This window comes from Lynx rufus, unplaced genomic scaffold, assembly GCF_022079265.1.
Source record: "Lynx rufus isolate CCGP_SWC_20201006 ecotype Redwood Valley unplaced genomic scaffold, mLynRuf1.p SCAF_16, whole genome shotgun sequence".
Taxonomy (NCBI): domain Eukaryota; kingdom Metazoa; phylum Chordata; class Mammalia; order Carnivora; family Felidae; genus Lynx; species Lynx rufus.
The window spans coordinates 40286423-40308390 of NW_025814830.1; the positions used below are offsets into that span (position 1 = coordinate 40286423).

Genomic DNA, 21968 nt, shown 5'->3' on the forward strand with positions numbered 1-21968 from the left:
AATAAACATTAAAAAAAAAAAATCAGAATCGCCCCCTGCCCCCACTTCAACCACACTTTGAATCTGCCCCTCCCACCCAACAATTACCATTAGGCTCCTGGTGGGTAGAGTTGCCTACTGTTGGGGGATGTTTAAAGACTTTTTCTCCTTAATATGTATTCCTTTTTATTATTGCTAGATAAGCATGTCCCCATTTTGCAAATGGAAACAGTGGTGAAGAATGCTCACTTTGGAGCCAGACAGCTCAGCTCCTCCAGTCACAAGCATATAATTGAGGACAAAGAAAGCAGAGGTAGTGGTCCCTACCCCAAAGGGTGGCAGAAGGTGAGGAGGAATTACAACACAAAGAGCACAGTGCAAGGGTCTGGCTTGTAGAGAACACCATGAGGCCGAGCGGTTAGGAGCAAGAACTCTCAGACGGCCTGGGTTCCAGTCCCAGCTCTGGGCCTCACGGCCTGCCTCGGTTTGTTCCCCACATGTGAAAAGGAAACACTGGTAGTACCACCCTCAGAGTTCCGGAATGGAGTGAGTTAATATTTGTAAAGTGGTTAGAATGGAGCCTGACACTTAGTGTTCTACAAGTGTGTAAAAATATTAAGAGAATAGTAGATAAAAGGTAGTTGAAGCTATTAGTCGAGGCTGTGGTTTTTGGTGGTGGTGGGGATGATGTTATTGCAGTGAAAAGCTGTCCACGTCTACAGATGGCCACCTGGGTTCTTGGCTCTTGTCACTGGGATTTTGGTTTCTAGACCAAATCACCAAATGACCAAATGACCAGTTTTAGGAAAGGAGGTCATCCTGACTTAAAGAACACTTACTTAATCCCTTGCTGGCTTTATGTTTATTTTTGTTTAATTTTTTATCATGGAAACGTTCAAATATACCCTGTCCTCATGGACTGATTCTCTTTTTCTTGTTTGAGTCCCCCATGCTGCCATTAGTGGTCACTGTGGCTCTGAGACATGGCCTGGTCCTTGTCAAGGTTGAAGCAAGGAGCCTTCTGAAGCTGGAGATTCCCTCATCTTTCTTGTAATTTCTGGTTTCTCAGCCCAGAGGATCAGATTGCACAGAAAGATAATGGGCCTTAATGAGCACCTGGAAATTCAGGTTGGGGCAGCGCACACTTCTTTGTCACTTCTCAAGGGGTGGGGCTTAGCCACCATTAAGACAAGATGACCCAAGCTGGTTAAGCTCCTTGGCTCAAAGTTATTTGCAGAACCATTTAAAAATGTTCAGGCTGCCGCCCTTGGCAAGTCCAGTCCTGCTTGTCCCAACTTTCACTACCCAGATTTGGGCCAGCTGGGGAAAGGAATTAAATCCATGCATAAACCAGAGCAGCTCTTGTCCTTGTTTCTGTGAAAGCCCCCCCCCCCCTTAGATCACCCCATTACTTCTGCTGGGATGGGTTCAGGGGAGGTTATTTGAAAAACATCTAGTTTGAGATGGAGATCCTATTTTAGACTTAAAAGGCAGTGTCTGCCCATCCTTCAAGGACTTTGCCTTTGTTCTTCTCATTTTTGATTCCCCTGTTCATGTAGCACATACTTGGCTTCTAGCAAATACTTCTAGCTTGTCTACCCAAATGCACAGAAAAAATATTCATTATCTACTGCTCGCACTGCTCTTTCACTTGCAAAATGTGATCACATTTGCTGTCTTGGTTGATATTCACAAAAACCCTGAAGAGGTAGGCTCCGTCAATGGTGGTATCCTTCATGTCCCAGTAGAGAAAACGGAGGCCCAGGGGGGTTAAGCATATTGTTTAAGGCCACTCAGCAAGAACATGGTGGAATCTGGGTTTATTATCTGGTCACAGATAGTAGATATAGAGCCAGCCTATAAGGCGAGGGTAGAGGTGGGACCATGGCTGTGATTTTTTTTTTTTTTTTTTGTATAAATCTGGAGGACGGGGGGTGGGTGGGTGATTATTTGAAGGACCCTGTTCCCTTCCTGTGAACTATCTTTTTGTTTGGCTGGATAGCGACTCCCAGTTACTTGTACAAGGTGGCCCCAGATTTCTGTCATCCCTGGATTCTAGCTAGGGGGCAAAATAAACCAGGGCCTTAACAGTCTCTTCAGGGCAAGGGAACGCGGTCATGAGACTAAGTAACTCAGGGTAAGGGCCAGTCCCAGCTCTGCTTTCACTAAGGATAGGATGTCAAGCAATTTTCTTAAGCTCTCCAACCCTGGATTTCTTCATCTTCTGAATATCTTCATCTTCAAAATGGAAATGATCATGGTGTTCACCCACCCACACCAGTCAGGTCTTATTTTCTCTGGAAAGGGTGTGGCTGTTGGCTTCAGAAACATTTGCAAGGGTGGCCCCTGGTGGAAGAAAGTGAAAACTGCAGCCCAGGAATTAGGGGTGGCTTTAGGACTTTGTGGCAGAGACGTGATCCTCATAAATGTAGAGGTGTCTAGCCTTGCAAAATAGGCTCAAGAGCAGGAGTTTTTATAAAAGATCTATTTGGAAAAAGTAAAAATTACACTAGAGAAATTAAGGGCGAGTATTTGAAAGGGATGCAAACAGGCCACCTTGAGAAGTTCCCAGAATGAGCTGCTTTATCAGCTGTTCCCTGTGTCTAGCTGGCTCTTGAGACAGGTTTCTGCAAGACTGTCTCCTTCAGGTCTCTGCTCAGCCACCTCCACCTCAAGACGCTTGCTCTCATCATCCAGTAATAGTTACACCTTTCTGAATCCCCCTCTCCTCTGATCACTCTTGTATTACTCTCTTTAATTCCTTTCTGTCTAGCATTTATCACTTCCTGAGATGATTGATTTCTGTATTTGTCCATGTTTTCCACAACAGTGTAAGCTCAGTGAGGAGCAGTGCCTTGTCTGTCTTGTCTACAAGTTTGTCCTTAGAGCTCAGCACAGCTTCTGGCATAGAGCTTGGTGGAAACCTGTAGAATGAGCCCTTTAGGACATTTTTCACCACCAGCGTCACCATCTTTGGGTATTGGTGGTCTTTAAGTTTTAATACCTTAATAGCTATGAAGTTTTAAGTAGAGTTTGGAAGTCATTGGTCATAACATTCCCCCACCCAAGTAGTCCTTCCCTGTCTTTTGCATTTGTCTTGCTGCCCTGTATGATCAGGTTGAAGACTTTCCTGTACAACTTTCATTATCTCCCCTGACAATGATCAGTTTCTCTTCTGCATCAGATTGAAAGCAGGTATTACCTCTCTATGCCTGAGATAAGAAAAATAGAATTAGCACTCAACAAGTATTTACAGTTATCAATGTCTTCTGTGGGATACTCATGAGGGTTGAATAAATGATTAACCAAAGTCACATTTGTTTTCAAAAACTTAATTGGACAGACGTTAATATAGTGCTTGTTATGTGCCAAGCACATAGAGATGTAATTTAAGTCAACCCTAGGGGCACCTGGGTGGCTCAGTCAGTTGTCAGTCAGTTGGGCATCCAACTTCGGCTCAGGTCGTGATCTTGCGGTCTGTGAGTTCGAGCCCTGCGTCGGGCTCTGTGCTTGGAGCCTGGAGCCTGCTTTGGATTCTGTGTCTCCCTCTCTCTCTGACCCTCCCCCGTTCATGCTCTGTCTCTCTCTGTCTCATAAATAAATAAATAAACAAACAAACGTTAAAAAAAAAAAAAACTTAAATCAACCCTAGTGGGTAGTTGCTTTTATTGCCTTCATTCTACAGATGGGTAGACTGAGGCACAGGGAGATTAATTTGCCCAAGGTCACAGAGCTGATAATAAGCAGAGCTGGGACTTGAACCAGGTAGCCTGTTTCAGAGTCCATATTCTTTAGAGAGAGTGAGTGTGAACGAGGGAGAGGGATAGAGATAGAGGGAGGGAGAGTCTCAAGCAGGCTCCACGCACAGCTCAGAGCCTGACCCAGAGCTTGATGCCATGACCCTGGGATGACGACCTGAGTCAAAATTAAGAGTAGGATGCTTAACCAGCTGAGCCACCCAGGGGGCCACCCCCAGAGTCCGTACTCGTTATCATCATGCCATGTCCCTCTCTCATTGTCTGCCACTGGTTTTGAAATGTCAACATTTATGTATTTATTTAAAATGTTTATTTTGAGAGGAGAGAGAGAGAGAGAGAATGAATGAATGAATGAATGAATGAATCCCAAGCAGCCTTCATGCTGTCAGTGCAGAGCCCAACTCAAGGCCCAATCCCACGAACTGTGAGAGCATGACCTGAGCTGAAGTTAAGAGTCAGATGCTTAACCAACTGAGCCACCCAGGCTCAGTTACCCCACCTGCTACTTAAATGTAGACTCTGCAATGTCTCACTGTACCTTAGTCTCTAACTTTTGGATTTAGCAAGCATTCTGTCTCAGTAATCTTAGCAGTCTGTTTTTATATTGTCAACAGCCAACTGAAGGAGAGGTCCCTTTTGTTATTGAAAAGAAGTTACTTTCTAGACAGGTCACTGTTTGTAGTTTACAAGTAGATAAGAAAGAAAATCAGGGGCGCCTGGATGGCTCAGTCAGTTGGGCGGCCGACTTCGGCTCAGGTCATGATCTCGCAGTCCGTGAGTTCGAGCCCCGCATCAGGCTCTGTGCTGACAGCTCGGAGCCTGTGCCTGTTTCAGATTCTGTGTTTCCCTCTCTCTGACCCTCCCCCATTCATGCTCTGTCTCTCTCTGTCTCAAAAATAAATAAACGTTAAAAAAAAATTTAGAAAAAAAGAAAGAAAATCAGACCACAATGAACAGTCTTCCTGTAATTGTGAAGAACATGATGATAATTTTGACTGCTTTGGTATCTTTGCTGTTCTATCTCCAGACGATGGCTTGTTTTGCGTGAGTCAGGCTTTTGGTGGGTGAACCACGTTTGCTTTTTAGAGAAGGAACACTCATGTCTTTAATCTGCCCCATTTCCTAATCGCTGTGACGTGTGCCCTGCAGTGAGTTTTGAAGGATGCACCGGTCAACCAAGGACAGCCTATTTTTCTGATGACACGCGAATCAAAGTGGGCAGCGATGGTGTGGTTAGCGTCAGACGGCCTCTGCAGCTTCATAAACCAGAGATGAGTTTTCTCGTCCACGCCTGGGACTCCAGCCGCAGGAAGCTGTCCACCAAAGTTACGCTGAAGGCAGCAGTGCGCCATCACCGCCGCCATCACGTACGTTGTAGCGTTTCTTGGAAGTTCACCATTGTTTTAGTCCTCTGGCTAATGCAGGTTCCCTACCCTTGGCACCATTCACATTTGGGGCTGGATGGTTTTCTGTTGTGATGTTTAGCAGCATCCCTGGCTGTAGCCCACCAGATAGATACCAGCAGCATGCCCCTAGCTGTCATAACCAAAAATGTCTCCAGACAGCCAATGCCCCCCGGGTTGGAGAATCACCTCTAGTTGAGAACCATTGGTCTAACTGAACTAATCGTTGGGAATTTTTTTGAGTAGGTGGGGGGAGGGATCAGCCGGAATGATGGCGCAGTGTGAATATCTGTATTTTCTGTGGGAAGTGTAGAATAGTGGGTAAGAGCATGGACACTATCTGGGACTGAATCATAGCCCTGCCACTTACTGCCTGAATAGATATAGGAGAGTTACTTAACCCCTCTGTGCTTGAAATTCCTTATCTGTAAATGCAGATAATAATGAGTGCCTGAATTAATACATGTGAAATGATATAACTGTGCTAGGCATACAGTAAGTACTCAGTAATTATTAACTGTCTTTTTCTTGGAGGGAGAATGAGCAGGAGATCAATCCTCTGATCATTTTATTTTACTCTTTGTGTTTCTAGTGGGGAGAGTCTTGGGAGGGGAAGAGAAGACTCAATGGGAAACATTTTTTTTAAGTTTTATTTATTTATTTTGAGAGAGAGACAGCGTGAGCAGGGGCAGGGCAGAGAAGGAGGGAGGGAGGGAAAGAGAGAGTGTGTGTGTGTGTTATTGGGTATGTGAGTAACTAATATGTAGGAATGCAGTACTGGGAAGGATTTCTTATCTCATGTCTGTCTTGTGCATTTTGAAACAAATTTGAAAAGCCAGGAAATGGTTCTTAAATCACATTTGGCAAACAGTGATCAGTGATTATGTGGGGAGTGGGAGATGGAATTGTCCTCTGGAACCTTTACAGTATTATGGTTAATCACTTTAAAGCACTTAAACAATTTGGAAGAAACTTTGCTTCCATCTTCAACTATCTTATTTCCCTGTGTGTGCATAAAGCTATCTTTATCACACATGAAAACTGTTCAATACAAGTCTCAAAGGGCGTTTTTGGTTCCCATCCCAACAGCTTTAGTTAGAACAAATGGAAACTCAATAGATAAAACAACACAATGAGGTTAAAGAATTTGTATTGATCACAAAGTAGTTCTTAGCACCAATTCCTAAAACTTACCTCATCTTGGCTGATAACTCCACTTTGGAGGCCTATACCCCAAGGAAAAACATAAAAGAAAATTGAAACACTTGAATATCCAGTTGTTGAATAAGCTCTGATATTACATCATCAGAGTGTAATGTTCTTTTAAAAACAACAGGTATAATATTTATAGGCTTGAAATAACTTGCAAAATAATATCAAACTCTCAAATGTATAGTTGTGTATGCATACTGATTACTTGAACTCTGGACATTAGAAGGATCAAAAGAGAATGCCATCTTTATTATATGGCAGAGAGGTTCATTGGGTTGTGTTTTGTTATTAGGTTAAAGTCATCGACTGCCCTCAGAATGCTGGAGATGCTGGCTGGGTAGGTGGAACTGTTGGGCCTGTATTATTTCTCCTGAATTACCTGATTTTGTTCTTCATCTCCTTTCCTTTTAGGACACTCTCTCCGAAACCCAGACAGAAGTGCTCACATTTCCCAACTCCCAGCATGGTCTTAGAAGACAGAAGAGAGACTGGGTTATCCCTCCTATCAGCTGCCCAGAAAATGAGAAAGGCCCATTTCCTAAAAATCTGGTTCAGGTAGAGAGCAGGAAGTTCTTTACTTCTCTGGAAGCAATTTGTCAGAGAAGGACTAAGAAGAAAAAGGGATAATGCTGTTTCTTTCTGTTTGGTCTTCAGATCAAATCTAACAGGGACAAAGAAATCAAGGTTTTCTATAGCATCACTGGCCAAGGGGCTGACACACCTCCTGTTGGTGTGTTTATTATTGAAAGAGAAACAGGATGGCTGAAGGTGACGGAGCCTCTGGATAGAGAACAAATTGCCAAGTACATTGTGAGTATCTCTCAGAAGCCTGTTAATAATGGGGTCCTATCCTCCCAAAATTTTTTGGTCAACCCATGTTGGATCCCTAGATTGGGTGCTCTGGACATGTGAGGCTTAATTTGATAGCTCTGTACCTGTTAATAAAGGGAGATGACAGGAGAGCTGGGGAAAAATTGGGGGGGTGGGGGAGGGGAGCATTAGTATTTTCTTTGTTAGGAATAAAGAGAGGAGAGTCCTTATGCATGAGTTAAGACCCAAGGTAGCAATTTACTCGTGGGGCCAAAAGTCCCTGACCCAGAGGAAGAGGCCAGTGATGACATTGGGGAGCAAAAGCCATTCTTAGACCTTGGTATCAGAGTAAGCTTGGAGAGCTGAAGGGTAATGCATTGAGGCCAAATGTAGAAAAATCTGGGGAGACACTAGACTGGAGCAGTCAGAGCAAACATTAGCCTGCTGGGAATGAATCAGAGTGTTTTAGGGTTCTACTGTTTTCTCCTAGGCCTAGTTCCCTAGCCCTCCTATGGGAAATGGGAGCTCTGACCTGGTAGCTGTGTTCTCCAGCCCATGAATCTTTACATATCATGACCTCAAACATTGTCATGACACCACTGAAGCAGCAGCACATGTCCGAGAAAAGTTCTCTGCTAGGGTGTCCTTCCTTGGGTCTTGGAGAGTGGGGGGGCGGGGTGTGGAGGCCGGTCACATGACTCCTTCCCTTTCTTCCCCCTGGTTGGGACCCATGTAACCTTCACTTGGCTGTTTCAGCTGTACTCTCATGCTGTGTCTTCAAATGGGCATGCAGTCGAAGACCCAATGGAGATTGTGATTACGGTGACAGATCAGAATGACAACAAGCCCGAGTTCACCCAGCAGGTTTTTGAAGGTTCTGTCATGGAAAGTGCTCTTCCAGGTATGGCCAATACATAAGGCGTGTAGTTCCCAGAAAGACACTTAGATTCTTTGGACTTAAAAGTGTTGGGGCTGGTGTTTGGGGTCAGGCCCTTCATAGCGATAGAACTTCTTTAGAAGCTTGCACCATGTGTGTAAAACATCCTTTCTACAGAAATGTGTATTATAAAATAGGAGCAGTTTAAGAACCTTTCCCGATTAAGAAACAGATGCATGCCATTCATGACCACATTCTTTTCTGTCCCCTGTAAAGGTAACCGCTGCCCTGACTTTTGTGGTAATCATTCCTTTGCTTTCATTTGTCTATTTCACTGTGTGTATATTTATCTCTATATGAGCTCTTGTTTGTTTTGCATGTTTTCAAACTTTATGTACAGGGAACCACACTCTACATGTATTTCTGTGGCATGCTTCTCTCGTTTAGCTTTATGTACATACGGTTCTTTGTGTTGGTGCCTATAGCAGTCCAAGGCCATTCATTCTCATTGTCATGTAGTATTTCTTTGCATATATCTCCTGATGGAAACATGCAAGACTTTCTCTAGGGTATAAATCCATAATGGTAGATGGCTCAGTTATATTGTATGTGCCTGTTCAGTGTGATACTTGCTGACAAGCTGTTTTCCAAAGGGGTTGAACCAGTTTACAGTCCCACCAGCAACATATATATCCTGGAATTTTAGACTTTTCAGCTCTGTTGACTGTGTGGTGGTATCTCCATACAATTTTAAATTGCATTTCTCTGCTTTATTAATGGGCTAAGCATTTTCTGTGTTTGCCGGCCCTTTGGGTTTCTTATGACTTCTTTCTTTGTCTTTTGCTCTTTTTTTTCACCCTTGGGCCATTTTTTTCCTTTTCCTAGTGATCCCTAAAGAATTTTTTTTGACGTGATCAGCACTAGTCCTTTGTCAGTCACAGGTGCTATAAGTATTCTCTTCTACCTTGAAGGCAGTGATCTCAAGTGACCATCCTCTCTGGTGAAGCCGTGACTTACAAGCCACGTCAGAATCCGTGGGATTGTGGGATTTTTCCTAGTTTTCACCTCATTCACTCTGTTTGAGAGACACGGCACTGTTTCAGTTTAAGGTTACTTATTCCCCGTAGTCCTCCCCTCCAGCCCAATCCACAGTATCTTGTGGCAAAGCTGAGTCCTTGGAACACTGCTCATTTGGTGGAATGCTGTCAACCCTCCCCCCCCGCACTGGTAAGAATTTTGGAAATTAGAAAATGGAGAGCCATGACACGGTACCAACCCTAGGCTTCTCCTGGATCATTCTGGACAGAATTGAGCTGAGCAATGTTGACCAAAATCCAAAGTGCAGCTTAACTGAATCTTCCTCTCCTTTGGCACTCCCAGGAACTTCTGTGATGCAGGTCACCGCCACAGATGCAGATGACGACGAGAATACCTACAATGCTGCCATCGCGTACACCATCCTCTCCCAAGAGCCCCCGCTGCCTCAGAGCACAATGTTCACCATCAATAGGGACACAGGAGTCATCAGTGTGGTCACCACCGGGCTGGACCGGGAGGTCAGGGGTCAAGAGGATATAGAGGGGGTTGAGGGCAAATAGACATCAGCTAGATCACGTGGACCGTGCAAAACTCGGCAGAGGCCAGTTGCCACGTAGCATGTTATGGTCTGAGCTTTGCATCTAAACATCTGTCTAGAGGTTTTATACCTAGAAGGCAGGCTAGCATTCAAGCAAATGATAAAGTGTTTTGATGCTCTGGGCTGGGCTGGGCCTGATGTGGTTCTGGGTCCTGACTCCACTGTGTTTGATCTCTGCAGAGTGTCCCCATGTACACCCTGGTGGTTCAGGCTGCTGACCTGCAAGGCGAAGGTTTAAGTACAACCGCAACAGCCGTGATCACGGTCACTGACATCAACGATAACCCTCCCATCTTTGAACCAACCACGGTAATTTTGCAGCCCCTCGGTTTTCAAAGAAAGGTCCTCTCTTGTTTCACATTGCTCATGGGTGAAGCCTTTGACAGCTTTCCCTAGACTACTGAACTTCAGAAAGCAAGCAGATTGGGGTGGCAGTTGTCCCTGCCATCATCAGCCTGGGCCCTATTGGCACACATTTGTGAAATTATAAATGGCACCTGAGGTGCCTGGCTGGCACAGTCAGTGGAGAATGTGACTCTTTTATAATTTTTTCAATATTTTTTGATGCTTTTATTTATTTTTGAGAGAGAGAGAGAGAGATGACAGAGCATGGCTGGGGGGGGGGCGGCGGCGGGGGGAGCAGAGAGAGAGGAAGACAAAGAATCCAAAGCAGGCTCCAGGCCCTGAGCTGTCAGCACAGAGCCCCACGTGGGGCTTGAACTTCACTGTGAAATCATGACCTGAGCCGAAGTTGGAAGCTTAACTGACTCAGTCACCCAGGCACCACAGAGCATGTGACTCTTGATCTGAGGGTTGTGAGTTTGATCCCCATGTTGGGTATAGAGATTACTTTAAAAAAGAAAAAGGGGGGGGGCACCTGTTGAATTCATGTTTTCATTTTGGGTATCTTGGTCACAAGTCCTACCAGGTTTTGTTTATTCATTGAACAAATATTTTCTTTCTATTCTTTTCTTTTTTTAATCTTTATTTATTTTTGAGAGAGAGAGAGAGTATGAGTGGGGAGGAACAGAGAGAGAGGGAGACACAGAATCCAAAGCAGGTTCCAGGCTCTGAGCTGTCAGCACAGAAGCCCGACATGGGGTTTGAACTCATGAACCACAGTATCATGACCTGAGCCCAAGTCGGATGCTTAACTGACTGAGCCACCCAGACACCCCAGAACCTTAAATCTTAATACATTAATTAGAAATCAGCTCAGTGGTTAATAACAGAGACTTGACTCTTATGTCCTAAACAAATAGGGTAAACTTTCTAGTGTCACAAAAAGCCCAGAGCTAGATTATCTGTGCTGTCAATGAAACCTCTTTTGCCTTACTTTGCCACCATCCTTGGTGCATAGCTTCCATCCTTGGTGTCCCCTTATGGCCCCAGATGGCTGCTAGCCCTCCAGCTATGTCTGTGCTTCGTTCAGGAAGGAAGCAAGGCCACGGGGAGCACAAGGCATTGCTGCTAAGTGAAGTCCTCTTATTTCTGTGCAGACCCATACAAGTTCCATTTACCTCTTAGCAACTGCAGTCTTCGAGGATGACTGGAAGTAAAATACATTGTCTGGGCACTTTGCTGCCTCCAACAATATCTTTCGCGAAGAAGGGGTGAATGGATATTAGTATTCAATTAGCAGTGTCTGCCACCCTAACCTAGGCATTGTGAGTAACACTTATAGTAAGATTTGACAGGAGGTTGGCCAACGCGGGACAGGGGACAATGGAAGAGTGCTCCAGGCAGAGGGAGCAGCATATGCAACATGCTCTGAATCAGTGAAAAGCTTGATGCATAGCAAGAACTGAAAACCAGTCAGTGTAGTGAACTAAATGAGCTTGGGTCCTGCACGACCTTGTAGACTGAGGTAAGAATGTTAGAATTTATCCTGAGTGCAAGGGGATGTCATCAAAGGTTTTAAGCAGAGGACTCTACTGACCAGACTTTTGTTGTAAGAAAATTATTGGTACCACTGGGAATGATAGGAAGAGGAGAGTAATGGATAAGCCACAGTGTCTTGAATTTGATTAAGACCATAGTCATCAACTGGGTCAGAGTGTGCTGTGAGGGGCTCAGGTAGCCAGGTCCTTAAAAAGCTTCTTCAGGTAGTCATGAAGGATGATGTTCCTTGAGTAGTATTGGCTGCTCCACCAATAAGAAATAGAGGCTCTACTGATGGAGTGGGCATTTCCTCCAAGATTCTTCTCCTTGAATCTTGGGCTCAGAAAGTACTCCTTTAGCCCTCTAGGCCCTGGCTCATCTATTGGGTCTCAGGATGTCATAAGTGGTCCATTTTCTCCTTTGCTCTGTAGTACCAGGGGCAGGTGCCTGAGAACGAAGCTAATGTTGAAATCACCGTACTCAAAGTGACTGACGCCGATGTCCCAAATACCCCAGCGTGGCAGGCCGTGTACACCATATTGAACAATAAGGATGACCAATTTGTTGTCACCACAGACCCAGTAACCAACGATGGCATTTTGAAAACAGCTAAGGTTTGTATGGTGCCTGGCAAGATGCAGAAACTGACATCTTGGAAACTCCCCTGTCCACTGGTGTCTTCTCAGAAGTAGAAGTAGCATGGCATTGGTGGGGTAAGGGTGGGAGGCTTTCCCAGGATCTGTTGCACCATTTGGGATTTGCAGTGACTATTCCAGCACATGTGAGACTCAGGAAGCTCCTTGAGGTTGAAGAGAAAGAAAATACCATGTGTTTTAAAAGGCTTGCTCCCTTAAACATTTATCTACTCCTCCCCTCCATATCCATTTTGCAAATAAAAGGGAAAATAGTTTACTGGTCTCTGCCATTTTGCTGGATTATTTTAGAAGTGGGACAAATGACTTTTTGAGAAATGTTTTGGAAACCTGAAGACTTAGGAAGTTGGGTGATTTACTTGTTGAGGTTACTCAGAGTTAATGGATCCCTGAATCAGCCCCAAGGCTTTGACTTCCTCTTGAGAGCAGACCATTCTGCATTATTACTTTATGCATTACTTACTACATAATCTTATCTCCCCCTAACCATCCAACGTCAACATTGTCTATGCTACCAACAAAAGAAAGAAGCTAGTAAAATGAGTCCCTACCATACACAAAGTCCTTCATCAAAGTTCCCAGTTTTTTCCTTATGGCAACTCCATGAAGTATTCCTTTTCCTACATATTTAGATGTAGAAACAGATCCAGAAGTTAAGTTGCCTGGATCACACAGCTAGGATATGACCCAGCTGGGCTTTGACCTTGTTGCTGACTGATCTGAACTGCATGTTGACAGTAAACTTAATTGAGGTCATTGAGGTGGACAAGCAGGGTCTTCTGTCCGTCTGCTGTCACATGGATGGCATGTCACATGGGATGTGAACATTCTTACTGGCCTTGAATAATGAATGACTTAATGTGCTAGTGTTTGTTCACTGGGGTTTGCTGTTTGACGTGTCCCGTAGTTTGTTTTTATTCTTCTCCTAGGGTTCTCATCTTTATTATGATTGCATGGTAGTCATTGGGAGCTTTGTAAAACTACGCATGTCTGGGCCCCACCCTCAGAGACTGCTATTTACTGGGTTAGAGTGCAGGCCTCCATTTTCTTCAAAAGTTCTCAAGTTAATTCTTCCTAATTAACTAGATTAGCTAGATTTGAGAACCCCTAGGATATTGCTAACCAAAAGCAATAGTTAAGGACTTAATTTTATTTATTTTTTTAACTAACATAAAATGTATTTTTGAATTCTTTTTTTTTTTTTTTTGCTCCTTAGGGCTTGGATTTTGAGACCAAGCGACAATACATTCTGTATGTGGCCGTGGAGAATGTGTCCCCGTTTGAGGTTATTCTCTCCACCTCCACAGCCACAGTCACCGTGGACGTGGAGGATGTGAACGAAGCCCCCATCTTTGTGCCTCTCCAAAAGGAAGTGCACATACCTGAAGACTTTGGTGTGGGCCTGGAAATCACATCCTACACTGCTGAGGATCCGGACCAGTTTATGGAACAGAGGATAACGTAAGTGTGAGGATTTTTTAACAGACTTGCAACAATTGAGTATGAGTGTATGTGTGTGTATAAAATACTTTGTTCATAGCATTTTACCATCATCGGTCTGTGCAAGTCCCCCACCCCCCCCGCTTTTTTCTAATTCCATTTTACTCTCATTCTCCACACTTTTTCCGTTCCCTCCATAGCCAGCCATTCCCGATTTACTGTTGCTTCCTGTTTGCAAGTTCATGCAGTGTACTAAGAATGTGGTTTTAATTTACATACATGATGTTGTGTTAGAAGTAGCTCAGTATTTCTTCTCCTTTTAAACTTGAAGTCATCCCATAATCTAAATCACACCCACAGATGTTGAAACCACACCTGCCAACCAACTACAACACCCCACAACCATGTATGATAAAGAATGTTCTTAATTTTTTGAGGGCTGGATTTGACTAGGAAAAAACTATGAGAATACAAATCCAAAGAGGACACATGTGTCTTGTTAGTAATACCATGATTTCCAAGAAGTAACGGGCCTCCGCCAATGCGCCCACTTCCTCTTCTTGGAGAGGTAGGTTCCTACCTGTTAACATGTACTGTAGGGGAAACTGTCACGACACCTGAACTATCTTCTTTTAAAGTTTATTTAAGTGATCTCTACCCTCAATCTTGAACTTATGACTCGGAGATCAAGAGTCACATGGTCTTTCAATTGAGCCAGGCAGGTGCCCCAGGCTCTCAACTATTTAGAGAAAAACATACAAATCCAGAATAGCGTCTTGCATAGTAATTGAGTGTGTTCTTGTTTGGTGGGGTGTTTGTGTTTTAGCATCAGTGCTTTTGACTGGTTCAAGTTGAAGTTCAAACAGAGTTTAAGTGTGATTTCGGCCTCAGTGGTTAGTTTGGGAAGTGCTGATTCTGTCCTAAGTGAAAGGGCTCCTGAATACCTTTGGACCACACATGTGCCCTGTATCGGAGGAGCTATATAAAAGGTGCAGGTAGAGATCTTAAAGGCTGCTAGCACTGAGTCATTAGGTCACGGGTGATGGGGAATTTTTAAATGAAGGAACCAGGCTGATAACACCCAAACCTTCTGATTGTATTTAACATTTACTTAAAAAAAAAAAAAAAAAGTAAGGACAGTATAACATAATGTACCACTTGATATGTATGATTTAGTAGCATGCACACAACGTCACTATGGAAATATTTTTTTTTGGAGTAAACCAAAGTTGAGGCAGAACCTAGTTAAGCGTTAGAATCTGATTTTGCAGAAATGCAGAGAATGAAGAAACAAATGCCACAAATCTGGCCAAATGCAGAATGTGGGAACTATATGACAAATGACACTGGAATAAGTGGCAAAAGGGCAGGGAGGACTGCTTTAGATCAAAAGACTATTAAGAGGCAAATGAACCAATTGTAATATGTAGACTACAACTTGAAGATAGATTCAACACTCCAACTATAAAAGATAAAAGATACCTTTGAGTCAGTTAGAGAAATTTGAGCATGGACGTGGCATTAGATGACAGTAAGTAATTATTACTGTTTTTGTTAGATGTGTTGGTGGCATTATGATTATGTTTTGTTTTATTTTTTTCTAATTTCCTTATTTATATGGGGCACCTGGCTGGCTCAGTTGGGTAAGTGGCTGACTTCAGTTCAGGTCATGATCTCATGGTTCATGAGTTAGACTCCTGCATTGGATCTCTCTGCTGTTGGTACAGAACTTGCTTTGGATCCTCTGTCCCCATCCCTTTCTGCCCCTCTCCCACTGGTTCTCTCTCTCTCTCAAAAATAAACATTAAATTAAATATTTTTTAAAACCTTATCTATATAAGATATATGCTAAGATATTTACAGGAAAAATCTTTTGACATTTGAGATTTGCTTTAAAATAATCTTAATTTCAGGGCACCTGGTTGGCTCAGTCGGTAGAACATATGACTTTTCATCTTGGAGGTCACGAGGTCAAGCCCTATGTGAAGTGTACAGATTACTTAAAATCTTAAAATACTTCAAATGTGTTGAATTTGTACATGTATCCAATGTACTGCTCATAATCCAAGGAGTCCTCTAGGTGGTCCAAACTATTAGGGCTAGTAAGAAGTGTTTTTAATAAAGGTTGAAAACTATAGTGGGAAACCAAAGACCTCTTGTATGGTTTTCGTTGAATGATGAAGCCTTGGACTGTATGGTTTCCGGGCCAGTTGATGCCTTAGCTTGCAGTAGTGTAAGGGTCATTTAAAGCTTCTCTTTGGGCAAGTACGGGGACCAAGTCTGTGTGTAGAGCCCCTTACTCCTGGAACAAAGACCGCTTGCTAAGTTCATGGCTTTGTACTCCTAAGGAAGTGGGGATATGCCTGGAGGTATCCAGGGCTCTTTTATCCTTAGCTTTTTTGCTTCTTTTTCTGAGCCTTGCCATGACCCTAGCAGATAGCTGGGCAGTATATCTCTCTTTTTCATGCCTTTGTTTTCTCTGATTGACTGCTTCTGGTACTCCTAAGTAGGTATAGCTTAACGGATCATTCTGGCATTTTGAATAAAACTTTTCTTTCCCTTTGTAAGGCCAGAAGCAACTTGAGCTTCTCTGGCACCTGCCATGAAAGGCCAGTAGTACAGCGCATCCTCCAGTCACTGTGTCAACACGAGTTTCCAAGTGTTTGTGGTGGGGGTTTTGAGTGGCATATTGCCACCATTTGAGTACTGTACCCTTTGGGGAGCTGGCCTATAAGACTCTGCTTTACCTGTGTGGGTCAGTTGGTTGTGTCCGACTCTTGATTTCAGCTCAGGTCACGATGTCACGGTTTGTGGGATCAAGCCCAGAGCCTGCTTGGGATTCTGTCTCTCCCTTTTTCTCTGCTCCTCCCCTGCACATTCTGCTTCTCCCTCTCAAAATAAATAAATAAACTTAAAAAAAAAAAAAACAAAACCTTAAAGTTCATAGTACTCCTTGCTTCAGGCAAAAATTACCCATAGATACTAAATCTATTGGGTGAAAGTTAGTTGGTGAACAGGATATTGTCACATTTTCTCCCCTCAGACCATAGACTAATGGTCTTTTTTCCCCTTAGGAAAAAAGTACCTTTAATGGGAAGAAATCAGGTGCCCTATCCCTTATCCAAGTGATCAAAGTTAACCAAGAAAAGAACAGATGTCATGTGCCTCCTAATGTCCTCCTGAGAAGGACAGTCGCCACTTACCAGTGCTCTTGCCTCCCTTTCCCTCACATGAATTGAGTTTACTTAGAAGGGAATAATCAGACCAGCCCAGATTGAGGAGCTTTCTCCAAAACAATTGGCCTGCACGTTTCAAAAATACCAGTGTTGAGAAAGAATGGAAAGGCTAAGGAATGTTTCCAAATTCAGGAAACGTGACATCTAAATGTCATGCGTAGATGGATCCTGAATCGGGGCAGGGATGCTCCAGAGGACAGTTTTGGGGAAATGGACAATTTAAATATGTACCATATATTAAATGTTACATTTCCTGAAATTAAAAATCCGATTGTGATTATATAATAGAATGCCTCTGTTCTGAGGGGATAATAAGCCGAAGTATGTATGAGTAAGAGAACATGATGGCTGCAACTTCTTCTCAAATGGTTCAACAATGGGTGAATCCAGGTGAAGGGGACATGGATGGTCACACTTTCCTGTGGATGTGAACGACGAACAAAGAGGAGCCTTAGCCTTCTTAACTATGTGCCGTTCACTCTTGTATTGTAAGCCAGAGCTTGTGCCTTTTCAGGTATCGGATTTGGAGGGATGCCGCCAACTGGCTGAGGATTGATCCAGACACTGGTGCCATTTTCACTCGGGCTGAATTAGACAGAGAGGACTTTGAGCATGTGAAGAACAGCACGTACACGGCCCTCATTATCGCCACCGACAACGGTAAGGATGTTCTTAGGGTTTGGCCTTGGCCGCCTCACCCTCCCGGCTCGTTTGCTTCTTTGCCCCCCACCTTTCTTTTAGAGGCAAGAGTTCGTTCTTCCTCTTTTATCCTTAAACAAAAAACATACGATTTTCAAGGGTACAAATAATTTAGGTCAAGTAGAAGTGCTTTTCACCATTTCCTCTTTATACCTGAACCCACTCCTTCCCCACAGGAGCCAGACTGCCTGGGTCTAGAGCCTAGGACATAATACCTATGTGACTTTGGACTTACAAGCTTATTTCTATGTCCCTCAGTTCCTCTATCTGACAAAATGATAATACCCCATCTAGATTTTTAATGAATTCATTTATGTAAACATGCCTAGAAGAGTGTCTGCTACATAGTACTACTCTATAAGGACTATCATTATTTTTATCATCATCATTATTAGTGAAATGTGACTCCCTCCGGGCTGTTTCTGTGTGTTTGAATTCATTTTTCTGCTTATGAATTATAGTTTATTATAAAGCCACTATCTAGTTTATAGCCTGGTTTTATTGTAAAAACCATTATTTTATACATGTTGATTTCTATTAAATTTTTCATTTACTTGATATGTAATTTATTATTATTTACAATATGTCTTTAAGACACAGATTTACTTTGGCACTTTATAGACTTACCTCTTGGTAATAAAGAAATGTTACCTAGGGCTGCCTGGGTAGCTCAGTATGTTAAGCATCCAACTCTTGATTTCGGCTCAGGTCATGATCTCATGGTTCGTGAGTTTGAGCCCCACAATGAGCTCTGCCCTGACAATGTGGACCCTGCTTGGGATATTTTCTCTCTCTCTCTCTCTCTCTCTCTCTCTCTCTCTCTCTCTCTCTCTCTCTCCCCCCTCTCTCCCCTCTCTCCCTCTCTCTCCCTCTCTCTCCCTCTCTCCCTCTGCCCCTCTCCTGTACATGCATGCTCTCACTCGCTCTCTCTGTCTCAAAAATAAATTTAAAAAATTAAAAAATAATAAACTGTTACCTGGATCTAGCATAATTTAATTATTCACACATTAAAGAACACTGGGATGGTTTCTACTTGGTCATCATTTCCAAGACTTTCATACGTAAACATCCTTGTACATGCCTCTATGTGCAAGTATTTCCCCTGGCTAGATATTTAGAAATAGAATTATTGTTAGAACCTACTCACTTCCTGACATTGTGAATGAGTCTCTTTCCCTCACTAACTTACCAGCTTTCTGAAGTAGTTGACAATCTAGAAAACACAGCAAAGCGAGTAAGGCCATGATGGGGCTGGGCGGATGGCTGTTGAATGATGCAGCCTCCATCACATTGTGAATGTGCTGGCGAAAGATAAACCTGTTAGAATTTAAAGCCTGTCCCTGGAGCTGTCATTTGGGAGTTAGTGAGGAAGGCAAGTTAGACCTTGACTGGGTCCCATTTGCAGACTGAAGCAGACTCCAGCCTCTGAGCTGTCAGCACAGAGCCCGACGTGGAGCTGGAACCCACAAACCGAGAGATCATGACCTAAGCTAGAGTCAGATGCTTAACTGACTGAGCCACCCAGGCGGCCCATGTTTATTTATTTTTGAGAGAGAGAGAGAGAGAGAAAGAGAGAGAGAGAGAGAGAGCGTGCACAAGCTGGGGAGGGACAGAGAGAGGGGGACAGAGGATCTGAAGTGAGCTCTGCACTGACAATAGAGAGCCCGAAGCGGGGCTTGAACTCATGAACCGTGAGATCATGACCTGAGCCAAAGTTGGGTACTTAACCAACTGAGCCACCCAGGTGCCCCTAATTAGAAAAAATTTTAAATGGCCCCTGCTGGGTTTTTGGTTTCTTTTTTCCTCTCCCATAAGGTAAAAGGATTCATCCATGGATGAATGCATAAATAAAATATGGTATATGTATACAATGGAATATTAAAACATGGATAAATCTTGGGGGCATTATGCTAAGTAAAAGCCATGTCACAAAAAGATAAATACTGTATAGTTTCACTTAAGGTGTGAAAGTGGTCAAATTCATAGAAACAAAGTACAATGGTGGTAAGGGGCGGGGAGGGGGCTGGGGAGAGAAGGAAAGCAGGGAGTTGTTTAATGGTTACAGAGTTTCAGTCTTGCAAGATGACACTGTTCTGGAGATCAATGTGAATATACTTATACTGTTGAGCCTAAAATGTAAAATGAACTTTAAAATGGTTAACATGGTAAATTTTATGCTATGTGGGGTTTTTTTTAAAGCCATCATTTTTTTAAGGGTAAAAAGAAAAAATAATCACCACATTCTTGCCACCCAAGCATGATTATAGGTTTGAGATAATAGTCCTGTGCATTTTTTTTCTATAGTAAACTAATATTGGGGCACCTAAGTGGCTCACTTGGTTAAGTGCCCAACTCTTGATCTCAGCTCAGGGTTGTGAGTTGGAGCCCCACGTTGGGCTCCATGGTGGGCATGGAACCTACTTAAGAAAAAAAAAAAACCCACACTAATATTAATGATGATGCTTGAGTGTCTACTCTTTCTACCATTTTATGCTAGATGCTAGCATAAAATGGTAGAATACGTATGTCAGAATGTAAAAGAAATGCACACAGAAGTGTCCAAGTCTTTTTTTCCCCAAGTCTACTTTGAAAATCAACTTGCAACTTGTAGCCATTTCAAAAGCTCAACCCTTTGATAATGACCTTAAAGCCAGAGAAGTTCGGAAAGGGAGAACTGGTAGGGGGACAAAGAGGAATTCTTGGAGTGGTTCAAGTTTAATGGATGCATAAAGGTACGTGCAAAAGAGTAGGGAGCCTGTCCTTGGTGTGAGGAATAACTTGAGTAATTGTTGTTAAAGTGGGGAATAGCGTGTTGGAGAGCTGCCTGACCAGAAGTGAAGATGCCCTGAGATGGGGAGGGTGGGGCCTGGTGATGAGTCTCTGAAGAGCCAAGCCAGGATTGGGATTTGGTCTGATTCGAGGCAGTAGAGCTTCATGAATGTTCCTGAGCTGTGGTATTTCCTACATATTTTCTCTTAGGTTCTCCACTTGCTACTGGAACGGGAACCCTTCTCCTGATCCTCTCTGATGTGAATGACAATGGCCCCGTACCAGAACCTCGAAGTATGGATTTCTGCCAGAAAAATCCACAGCCTCATATCATCAACATCTTTGATCCAGATCTTCCCCCCAACACATCTCCCTTCACGGCAGAACTAACGCACGGGGCGAGTGTCAACTGGACCATTGACTACAGTGACCAAGGTGGGAACTGGAGTCTTACTCTGACCCCATGCTTTTCCCTGCTCCTGCCCCCCACCCACTTCTGAAAGTCCCTTCTCAGCTTCTCAGATGTCACCTCTTTTGTCTGACGCTTGTTTATTTGCCCCATCTGCATTTGAGGCATTCCCCCAAAGGTCCCTTTCCTTTCCTGGTATCTGACTCTGTAACATACTGCACAGTGATCTTCCACCCAAGCAGCTCCATTTTCTTTACCCTAATAATTCTAGAATGAGGTCGTTTTGTTTGTTTGTTCTTTTTCTCCTGGTCCCATCGTTTATTTTTGTTGCTTCCTCCAGCCCGTGAATCTCTAATTTTGAAGCCAAAGAAAACCTTAGAGTTGGGCGACTACAAGATAAATCTCAAACTCGTGGATAACCAGAACAAGGACCAGGTGACCACCCTAGATGTGTACGTTTGTGACTGCGAAGGGGTCGTCAACAACTGCAAGAGGACCATGCCTTACGCTGAAGCGGGGTTGCAAGTTCCTGCCATTCTGGGCATTCTCGGAGGAATCCTCGCCTTACTAAGTAAGTATGCCTGGCAAGCGTTTCAGTCTTTGGCTTCTAAACTGGGGGAGGTTTATCTGTTACTGAGCATTTTAAAGTTGAGTTCTCCAGGACTGGAAGGGAGCACTGTTCCGTTAAATCAACAGGAGCCCAGTCCGTCTATTTTGTTGTTCTTTGAATCCTTCAGGGCAGTGCATACAAATCGCCTGCATGAGAATTCTGATCTGGGGTGGGACCTCACATTCCACCTTTGTCACCAGCTCCCAGGGGATGCAAATGTTGGAGGTTCTTAGAGCAACCTGGAACAGCAAGGCTTTAGGGTACTATTCTCATCGGCATGGTCAGAGCTACCAGCTCACCACCCCCACCTTCCGTCCTGGAGAAGAGATGAGAGAGGAAGTGGAAGGCACATATCTGGAAAGTGCACCTTCACTCCCATTCCAATAGCTCAAACACAGCCACACTTAGAATGTCCCACCCTAACTGAGTGGCCATGTGCCCATTTAACACTTGGCAGAGAGTGGGGGTGGAGTGTAGGGTGAATAGTGAGTATCAATGACTATCAGGACAGAGTGGGGGAAAGACCGTGTGTAATTAGGGGCTGAAAAGGGCGGTCCAGGTCATGAATGCCTTTGCATTCAGAAGAGGAGGCTGTT

General features: G+C 43.6%; 1 protein-coding gene across 1 annotated transcript in view; it reads left to right on the top strand.

Moving 5' to 3' along the window:
* CDH1 (cadherin 1) overlaps positions 1–21968 on the top strand; it is an 82317-nt gene that overhangs the window by 53053 nt on the left and 7296 nt on the right. The window contains exons 3-13 of the mRNA XM_047077409.1: positions 4887–5104; positions 6764–6907; positions 7007–7162; positions 7919–8063; positions 9420–9595; positions 9856–9984; positions 11988–12170; positions 13426–13670; positions 17400–17545; positions 20564–20788; positions 21103–21333. Coding sequence (XP_046933365.1) covers positions 4887–5104; positions 6764–6907; positions 7007–7162; positions 7919–8063; positions 9420–9595; positions 9856–9984; positions 11988–12170; positions 13426–13670; positions 17400–17545; positions 20564–20788; positions 21103–21333 — 1998 coding nt within the window. The remainder of the gene's footprint in view (positions 1–4886; positions 5105–6763; positions 6908–7006; positions 7163–7918; positions 8064–9419; positions 9596–9855; positions 9985–11987; positions 12171–13425; positions 13671–17399; positions 17546–20563; positions 20789–21102; positions 21334–21968) is intronic.